Source organism: Salvelinus namaycush, chromosome 19 (assembly GCF_016432855.1).
Source record: "Salvelinus namaycush isolate Seneca chromosome 19, SaNama_1.0, whole genome shotgun sequence".
Lineage (NCBI taxonomy): Eukaryota > Metazoa > Chordata > Actinopteri > Salmoniformes > Salmonidae > Salvelinus > Salvelinus namaycush.
Window position 1 is genome coordinate 50740248 of NC_052325.1, and position 10762 is coordinate 50751009.

The 10762-nt window shown below is 41.4% G+C and overlaps 1 protein-coding gene across 1 annotated transcript; it reads right to left on the reverse strand.

Moving 5' to 3' along the window:
- Positions 1–4317: 4317 nt before the first annotated feature.
- Positions 4318–8416, reverse strand: LOC120064495 (C-X-C chemokine receptor type 2-like). Its single transcript, XM_039015114.1, has 2 exons — positions 7697–8416; positions 4318–7177 (listed from the first exon to the last, which is right to left on the reverse strand). The coding sequence occupies exons 1-2, from the start codon at positions 7749–7751 to the stop codon at positions 6078–6080; spliced, it is 1155 nt and encodes a 384-aa protein (XP_038871042.1). The 5' UTR covers positions 7752–8416; the 3' UTR covers positions 4318–6077.
- Positions 8417–10762: the final 2346 nt, after the last annotated feature.

A 10762-nucleotide genomic window follows, 5' to 3' on the forward strand; every position in this document is an offset into this window, starting at 1 on the left:
GTCCTGTACAATGCTTTAACCTTATACCTCAAATTATCCATATTCCTCAGAATACTTTTCCCCCCACTTATGTACGTACGTCTACATGTGGGTGTGCAAGTTGTATATTATTATCATCTCAGATCATAATAACCTATTGTAATAACACCGGTTTTCCTTAGACTCCCACTGGAAAGCTCCGCAGGCAGAATCAGATCATTCTGTTCTTGATGCCAAATTGTGGAAATCTTAACACGGGAACACTCGAAGTCAATCTTAAATCAATCATTGTTTATTGTCAGCGCACTGGAGAGGTTTCAACACACTTAATGCCCCATAGTACACATGTCAAACAGAAGCTCTACTTATGCAATCCCAGCAGTTGTCTTATACACGGCTATACACAGACAAGTTATATTTGCATGATTTAGCATAATTAATTAATCATTACCGTTTTGTGTTTCATTCATGTGACCGACCAATACTGGTTCACAACATGTGACAGACCAATACCGCACAAGGACTCTTCTCTATAAGCTGAGACCTTAAAAGTGAGATATATTTTGTTCTCAAAACAAGGTCTTGGCGTACTGCCAAATTGCAGCTAACGATAGTGAGGATTCGTTCAGTCAGCCACTTGCATGAACACAGAAATTGGTTTATAGAACAGCACATTACACATTTCTAAGAAAAGCACAAACATTAAAATTCCCATTAAAACATGAATTCACACAGTCAAAACAACCTTCCTCGTCATCCTTGTTTAACTTAGCTGGGTCAAGCTCTGGTAACGCACCAAGACTTTCAGCCAACTGGAAAACTTCAGATGTCAGCGTAGACAACCTTTTCTTAATGGCCCAGACCAGTCCCTCCCTTTCATTGTCGGACATGATGCACACTTCCAAACACTTCAGATACGTAGTGCTGCACTCTCTCTGCCAGGATCCCCTTTCACACTGGTCACCTGCCACTGCTTAGTCACCCACTCGTATCCCTCTCGCTCCAGTCACGCCTTCCCTGGTTTATGGATCTCTGGATCAGCTACCTCCTGAAGGTGGCACCGATCCCGGACGAGGTTACACGCCTCGAACTGAGATGTGATCAGCAGAAAATAAACCTGAATTAACAGGATAGAATGCTGAGATGGAGAAACGCGAGTGGTTTTCAGTATCAAATCAAATTTATTTATATAGCCCTTCTTACATCAGCTGATATCTCAGTGCTGTACAGAAACCCAGCCTAAAACCCCAAACAGCAAGCAATGCAGGTGTAGAAGCACAGTAATAGGCATTCTACACGATTTATACAAATATTGTTATCTTTTGTTAATCTTTGTTGTCAAAATCAATTCCAATTGCATTGTAGTATTAAGTCATTAAATTCCATAATCCAGTATAATAAAATAAAAAAAGTCACAAGTTCAAAAAACTATCACCATACATCTATACATTCAAACACATTACCTTTCACTAATGGTCAAATCAATAATGCATATAATCTGAGCCTAGTATTTAGCATGTAGCAACAAAATCTATTTGGCATGTAAAACCATGAAATTGTACCATAACATCAAAAGAAACTTGTCAATTTTCAAAAGCTACAAATGACTGGACGCCTGTGCTAAACAAGCCAACAATAGCTGAAACACGCTAGCGCTTAGCAAAGCTACAGTTGAAGTCGGAAGTTTACATACACCTTTAGCAAAATACATTTAAACTCAGTTTCACATTTCCTGACATTTAATCCAAGTAAAAATTCCCTGTTTTAGGTCAGTTAGGATCACCACTTTATTTTAAGAATGTGAAATGTCAGAATAATAGTAGAAAGTGATTCATTTCAGCTTTTATTTCTTTCATCACATTCCCAGTGGGTCAGAAGTTTACATACACTAAATTAGTATAGCATTGCATTAGTATAGCATTGCGTTTAAATTGTTTAACTTGGGTCAAATGTTTTGGGTAGCCTTCCAACAATAAATTGGGTGAATTTTGGCCCATTCCTCCTGACAGAGCTGGTGTAACCGAGTCAGGTTTGTAGGCCTCCTTGCTCGCACACGATTTTTTAGTTCTCCCCACAAATGTTCTATAGGATTGAGGTCAGGGCTTTTTGATGGCCACTCCAATACCTTGACTTTGTTGTCCTTAAGCCATTTTGCCACAACTTTGGAAGTATGCTTGGGGTTATTGTCCATTTGGAAGACCCATTTGCAACCAAGCTTTAACTTCCTGACTGATGTCTTGAGATGTTGCTTCAAAATATCCAAATCATTTTAATTCCTCGTGATGCCATCTATTTTGTAAAGTGCACCAGTCCCTCCTGCAGCAAAGCACCCCCACAACATGATGCTGCCACCCCTGTGCTCCATGGTTCGGATGGTGTTCTTCGGCTTGCAAGCATCCCCCTTTTTCCTCCAAACATAACGATGGTCATAATGGCCAAATAGTTCTATTTTTGTTTCATCAGACCAGAGGACATTTCTCCAAAAAGTACGATCTTTGTCCCCATGTGCAGTTGCAAACTGTAGTCTGGCTTTTTTATGGTGGTTTTGGAGCAGTGGCTTCTTCCTTGCTGAACAGCCTTTCAGGTTGTCGATATAGGACTCATTTTTACTGTGGATATAGATACTTTTGTACCTGTTCCTTCAGCATCTTCACAAGCTCCTTTGCTGTGGTTCTGGGATTGATTTGCACTTTTCGCACCAAAGTACGTTCATCTCTAGGAGACAGAACGCATCTCCTTCCTGAGCGGTATGACGGCTGCGTGGTCCCATGGTGTTTATACTTGCATACTATTGTTTGTACAGATGAACGTGGTACCTTCAGGCGTTTGGAAATTGCTCCCAAGGATGAACCAGACTTGTGGAGGTCTACAATAATTTTTCTGAAATCTCGGCTGATTTCTTTTGATTTTCCCATGATGTCAAGCAAAGAGGCACTGAGTTTGAAGGTAGGCCTTGAAATACATCCACAAGTACACCTCCAATTGACTCAAATTATGTCAATTAGCCCATCAGAAGCTTCTAAAGCCATGACATCATTTTCTGGAATTTTTCAAGATGTTTAAAGGCACAGTCAACTTAGTGTATGTAAACTTCTGACCCATTAGAATTGTGATACAGTGAATTCTAAGTGAAATAATCTGTCTGTAAACAATTGTTGGAAAAATTACTTGTGTCATGCACAAAGTAGATGTCCTAAAGCCTCTTTGGGCTAGGGGGCAGTATTTTCACGTCCGGTTGAAAAGCATTCCCAAAGTAAACTGCCTGCTACTCAGGCCCAGAAGCTAGGATATGCATATTATTAGTAGATTTGGATAGAAAACACTGAAGTTTCTAAAACTGTTTGAATAATGTCTGTGAGTATAACAGAACTGATTTGGGAGGTGAAACCCCGAGCACAATCCATCCAGAGAAAAAGAAATTGGAGCTCAATCTGTTTTCCATTAGGTTTCTATTGCAATCCCTTTTTAATAGAAATATGCTTGCAGTTCCTATGGCTTCCACTAGATGTCAACAGTCTTTAGAAATTGGTTGATGTTTTTCCTTTGGGAAATTAAGAAGTAGCCATTTCCTTTGAGTGTCAAGCCAAGTGTACTTTCGTTTGGTGCGCACGACCTGGAACTCATTTTATCCGCTATTGAACACAGTATATTCCGTCTTAAATTTTATTGATTATTTACGTTTTAAAATTCCTAAAGTTGGATTAGGAAAGTTGTTTGAAATTTTTGGACAAAGTTTACAGGTAACTTATTAGATACTTTGTAGGCATGTTGGGCGAGTTGGAACCGGTGTTTTTCTGAATCAAACGCGCCAAATAAATGGACATTTTGGGGATATAAAGAAGCAATTTAATCGAACAAAAAGGACCATTTGTGATGTTTATGGGACATTTTGGAGTGCCAACAGAAGAAGATCTTCAAAGGTAAGGCATGAATTATATCGTTATTTCTGACTTTTATGTTGCACCTGCCTGGTTGAAATCTGATTTTCATGTGTTGGTATGCTGGGCGCTGTCCTCAGATAATCGCATGGTCTGCTTTCGCCGTAAAGCCTTTTTGAAATCTGACACTGCAACTGGTTTAACAAGAAGTTAATCTTTAGTATCTTTTATGAATTCTTATGAGTATTTTGGTTTTTGAATTTGGCGCGCTGCAATTTCACTGGGTGTTGTCAAATCGATCCCGCTAAAGGGATTGGCGCGCGAAGGGATCCATAAGAACTATGCACAAAGTAGATGTCCTAACCGACTTTCCAAAACTATAGTGTGTTAACAAGACATTTGTGGAGTGGTTGAAAAATTGGATGTAAACTTCCGACTTCAAATGTACATTTGGTTAGCATAAAGCAAATTTTTTTTTTTTTTTTTTTTTTTTACAGATATCAACAGTTTAACACATTTTAACGTCACATCGCATATATTCCTTGAACTAAACTGCCTTCGTTCCTAGAAAATAAAACAAGAGCTAAAACACTGTTGAAAAAAAGTACAAAAAAAGTTTGGGTGCCATCTAATCCCTTCCATGTAAACCATTAGCAACCTAGCCAACCTTCATTACTTACAATGGGGAACATACCAACAAGTTTTTCACTCGATTAATATTCCCTCCTTTAAACGTCACTAAACTCATGGACTATGTAAATAACCATGTTACCGCAACATATTGCACATTACATACCTGAATTAACAGGATAGATTGATGGAGAAACGTTAGTGGTGTTCAGTAGTAGGCATTCTACAAGATTGAAGAAGAAACCTCCAAGACCTCACTAACGCGCCCATTTGATGTCACAGCACTCATACACATTAATTTAAATGCAAATACCTAGACGGCCTAAAAATTGACAAGGCATGGCCCCATAAAATAACAAAATGAAATAAAAACGGCAAAAATATGACCATACATGTGTCACAACATACTTAAACATAAGTTGCAGCCATTTGCAGTTAGTGAGAAGAGCAAAAATCTGTGTTTAATTTTTTGAATAATTCAATTATTTGTTTTTGAGTAGCCTAGACAATTTGCTGACAGTCCAGCATATTAGGTTTGGGGGAAAGTCATTACAAAACATTAAATTAAAACATTATATTGACAGGTCCACAACAATTTGACATTTTCTTTTTCAGAAACATTCAGTACTTTGCCAAATACAGCATAAGTTAATGCAAAAGATTAAAGCATTCTGCCAACACAGTAAATAGACTGGTAGCTTATGTTAAATATTTGACAGTATGGGTATTGGCTACAGTATTGCTGTGCAATAGGAGCACAAGGTAATAGCCTCTTTAATATCAGAGACTAAACCAAGGCAGGAGATAGAAACATCTATTGATTAACAAAATGATGAACATTTTGTATTTTGCATACTGTAGAAGTGTGGGCTGTAGAATTTCACTTAAGATGTTTCTAATGTACAATCAATCAAGTGTTTGGCACCTGCTATATTTGATAGCATGTATATTTAGTTTGAAAAAAAGTCACTAAAATATTAAAACATTCTGCCCACACCTCTACAGGAGTGTCATCAAAATGTGCCACTGCTCTTTCTTTTAGAAACTAATTTCAATAGTTCCATATTATACAGCAAAAAAGGGTGCTATTGTCAACAAAAAAAGGTGAATTCACACACGCAGTTTTATGAAAGGTCTGATTTAGAACGGAAAACATGCATATGTATGGCATCGCCAAGTTTGTTATGTCAATATTTTTGACATACTTATTATTTTCAGAATTGTCCCTAAACAATGTTTATGAATAGAAAATAATGTCATGGACCTTGCCTACGTAGGCCTGTTACTATATCCCCCAAAATGGTACAGATTTATTGGAGCAGTGGTTAGCAGGTTTGCCTACATGCTGGGAGACATACGTTCAATACCCGCCAGGGGCGTTACACTTCCTTTTCGCAAACATTCGATGCATTGAGTTAATACAATAACACATGTAAAGACAAATGTGGTCTCAAGTAAGGCAGTTTTAAAATTCCAGTTTGTTGATATTTATGTGGGCGTATTCCTGCACACCCACAGCATAGCACCGGAGTCCTCATCATGACTCATTGATTCTTCTTATAAATCAGGGGTAAAACACACATTTTAAGATCACATGAATGTGGAGGTGGCCTCCGAGGTCTGAGAGAAGTATCTGCTGGCCCTGGTCAACGACGCTCGCTGCTCCATCACACCCGCTTTCTGGAGCATCTGGAGCAGCCTCCTCCTAAACTTCTCCCCGACAAAGGCATACAGAACCGGGTTGACGCAGCTGTGCAGCAGGCCCAGACTCTGGGTGGCGAACATGGCGGTGTCCACAGCACTCCTCTCTCGGCACCCGTACCTCACCACTTTTGCCCGGAATAGGGTGTCCGCCATCACCACCAGGTGGTAGGGCATCCAGCACAGCAGAAAGGCCAAAACCAGCGCAACAATCACCCTCATGGCCCTGTTCCTCTGGAAACCGCCCCGGGTCCGCAGGAGTCGAGCCACAATCACACCATAGCACACCACCATTACGGTCAAAGGGAGTAGAAACCCTAACATGTGCCCGAGAACCCGTATGACCAGCCGCAATGCCTCAGCGCTGCCTGGGTCGTAACCCTCGGTGCATGTCATCTGCTCTGTGCTGCGTACGAGGAAGACGTGGTTGAAGAGACCGGGCAGGGACAGCAGGCCGCCCACGAGCCAGACAGCGGCACAGGTGCCCCAGCTGACCTCTCGGCGACGAGCAGCCTTGGACGCCTCCATGGCTCGCACGATCACCAGGTAACGGTCCACGCTGATACAGGTCAAAAACAGGATGCTGGCATAGAAGCTGACCTCTTGGAAGACACTGACTAGTTTGCACATGGCGTCACCAAACACCCAGCCCACGGTGACAGAAGCGGCCCAGAAAGGGAGGGTGAGAGCCAACAGGAAGTCGGCAACAGCCAGGTGGAGGAGGTATAAGTCAGAGGGAGACAGTGGGTGCTTGCTGGAGGCTATCACCAGCCCCACCACCAGGTTCCCAGGAATGGCCAAGAGCAAGATGAGGATGTATAAGGCACATAAGACGACTGTCACACCAGAGGAAATGGGGGAAGAATCGCAGGTTAGGGTGTTTTCGTCAAGCACATAAGTTGTGTTGAAGTCAGTGTAGTTGAAGAATTCACCGTAGTTGAAGAATTCACCAAAGTCCTCCACAATCAAAAGGTATGAGGTATTTGGGTCTGAAAAGAAGATCAGACTTGTTTTGTTGGTAAACGGTTACACTTTCTTGAATAAAAATGGATAGTATAGAAAAATAGTAAGAGCTAAATGGACAATTTATTTTCTCTTTTGGCAAAATGCATTGGTATAGTGTCTGCACAGTTTGGTTTCCTCAAAAGGTATTACAGCAATACCCCTTATGGTAATACTTGATGGGAATCAGTAAGATCCTTTTCTTTCTTACTACATTATACATTACATTTCATTATAAATGATTATATTTTTTCCAGTGCATGACTTGCAGTGATATCCAAAAGTCTTTGAAATGCATGCTTAACTTAATGTGATAGAGCATTGATTCCATAGGATTCATTAATTTATAAAACTCATTGAATAAATGTCAGGACAAATGAGAGCTGTTTTTGAATCATAATGAGCCTGTGTGAATAACAACCAATGTGTTGTAGAAAAACTAAATGTACGTTCAAATAAACTGAAAAAGTATGTGTCATGTTATAGGAATGAACTAAATGACTTACCTGCCATTGTGACCATGTCTTGCTTTGTCGACGAACAGATATCACTAAATCGCATCCCCACCCCACACCACACAGGAAACGTCTAATGTCCTTGTGAAGAGATCTGTTGAAACCAGCGTTATTGTAAATTACATGTGACAAGAGCCTTTTCTAGATATAACTAAGTTGTAATCCCAAAAGTTATTATTTATCACGAGGGCCATAAACTATAACTAGTAATGCTGCATGCGCCAAGAAAGACAAAAATCTCACCTTTCTGGTAAAAATAGTTATACATTGCTGAGGTGTAGTTACTTGAGGACACAAGCTGAAGTACATTATGATAAAAATATATTTTTTAATATGACATACTTTATTTCCTATTCAACAAAACGGTATGAATAAGAATTTAAAATATGCTTTCTAAATATAGTACAATCAAATGATAAAATTACTAAGATTTCACTTTCCTTAAAAGTGTAAAATGCTTTTGTTAGAGAATTAGAGAATTAGCATATTTTCTAAAAGTCTCTCTTGATCAAGCTTCAGCCCCCACTCATGAACATCGGACAGGGCTCTAGCTTGGCTTCCTGAAATCTTTACGAACTGGCCTTTAATCTCATTAAATCTTGTCCATGTATGACAAAGGGATTTTTGTAAAAAAAAAACATCTATTCATTGTTTTAAATTACTTTGATAAAGTAGGCTATAAAATGAGATGGCGCCGAAGAACAAGGCTGACGTTTTACATTCTCCCAACCAATTACGCAATTTTGTTTAGTTTTTTTTGCGTAACTTATTTTTTTACTTATTGTGTACATAATGTTGATGCTACCGTCTCTTATGACTGAAAATAACTTCTGGACATCAGAACTGCGATTACTCACCGCAGACTGGAAGAAACTTTTTTCTTTAACGAGTCCGACGAGAAGGATATCCTGCTTTCACTGGAACAGCCCCAGATCCATGCCTTTTGCGTGCAGAAAAGATACAGGAAAAGGGGCAGCAGATCAGGCAGCCTTCTGAAGATCCGTAGGCGAGCGAGTAAACTCCCACTGCCATCCGTTCTTCTTGCTAACGTGCAATCATTGGAAAATAAAATTGACGACCTACGATTAAGATTACTCTACCAATGGGACATCAAAAACATCTTATGTTTCACCGAGACGTTGCTGAACGTTGATACGGACAATATAGAGCTAGTGGGATTTTCCATGCACCCGCAGAACAGACGCAACCTCTGGTAAGACGATGGGTGGGGGTGTGTGTCTTTGTCAATAACAGCTGGTGCGCGATGTCTAATATTAAAGAAGTCTCTAGATAGTGCTCACCTGAGGTAGAGTACCTTATGACAAGCTGTAGACCACACTATCTACAAAGAGAGTTCTCCTCTATTTCATTCGTAGCCATCTATTTGCCACCACAGAACGAAGCTGGCACTCTCAACCAACTCTATAAGGCCATATGCAAAGGGAAATGCTCACCCAGAAGCGGCGCTCCTAGTGGCCGGCGACTTTAATGCAGGCAAACTTAAATCTGTTCTACCAAATTTACACCAGCATGTCACATGTGCAACCAGAGAGAGAAATCTCCTAGACCTTTACTGCACACACAGATGCATTCAAAGCTCTCCCCCGCCCTCCATTTGGCAAATCGGAGCATAATTATATCCTTCTGCATACAAGCAAAAACTAAAGTAGGAAGTACCAGTGACTCGCTCAATATGGAAGTGGTCAGATGACGCGGATGCTACACTACAGGACTGTTTTGCTAGCACAGACTGGAATATGTTCCGCGATTCATCCAATGGCATTGAGGAATACACCACCTCAGTCATCAGCTTCATCAATAAGTGCATCGACGACGTCGTTCCCACAGTGACTGTACGTAGATATCCCAACCAGAAGCCATGGATTACAGGCAACATCTGCATCGAGCTAAAGGCTAGAGCTGCATCTTTCAAGGAGCAGGAGACTAATCCGGACGCTTATAAGACATACCGCTATGCCCTCAGACGAACCATCAAACAAACAAAGCGTCAATACAGGATTAAGATTGAATCCTACTACACCGGCTCCGACGCTCGTCGGATGTAGCAGGGTTTAAACTATTACAGACTACAAAGGGAAACTGAGACGTGAGCTGCCCAGTGACGCGAGCCTATGAGACGAGCTAAATGCCTTTTATGCTCGCTTCGAGGCAAGCAACACTGAAGCACACTCGAGAGCGCCAGCTGTTCTGGAGGACTGTGATAACGCTCTCGGTAGCCGATGTGAACAAAACCTTCAAACATGTCAACAGTCAAAGCCGCTAGGCCAGATGGATTACCAGGACGTGCACTCAAAGCATGCGCGGACAAACTGTCAAGTGTCTTCACTGACATTTTCAACCTCTCCCTGACAGAGTCTGTAATACCAACATGTTTCAAGCAGACCACCATAGTCCCTGTGCCCAAGGAAGCGAAGGTACCCTGCCTAAATTATTACCGTCCCATGGCACTCACGTCGGTAGCCATGAAGTGCTTTGAAAGGGTGGTCATGGTTCACAACAGCATCCTCCCGAACACCCTAGACCCACTCCAATTCGCATACCAGCCCAACAGATCCACAGATGATGCAATCTCAATCGCACTCCACACTGCCCTTTCTCACCTGGACAAAAATAACACCTATGTGAGAATGCTGTTCATTGTCTACAGCTCAGCGTTCAACACTATAGTGCCCACGAAGCTCATCACTAAGCTAAGAACTCTGGGACTAAACACCTCCCTCTGCAACTGGATCCTGGAATTACTGACGGGCCGCCCCCAGGTGGTAAGAGTAGGCAACAATGGATGTGACTTACCGACGTCAGCCACACTGATCCTTCACACTGGGGCCCCTCAGGGGTGTGTACTTAGTCGCTCCTGTATTCCCTATTCACCCACGACTGCGTGGCCAAGCACGACTCCAACACCATCATTAAGTTTGCTGACGACACAACAGTGGTAGCCTGATCACCGACAACGATGAGACTGCCTATAGGGAGAAGGTCAGAGAACTGGCATTGTGGTGCCAGGACAACAACCTCTCCCTCAATGTGAGCAAG

What these genes read in the sequence shown, in the direction of transcription:
- LOC120064495 (XM_039015114.1), bottom strand. Translation starts at nt 7,751, where the DNA reads ATGCGATTTAGTGATATCTGTTCGTCGACAAAGCAAGACATGGTCACA. An exon ending in AGACATGGTCACAATGGCAG is followed by an intron (nt 7,178 to 7,696) that starts GTAAGTCATTTA and finishes TCTTCTTTTCAG; the next exon opens with ACCCAAATACCTCATACCTT.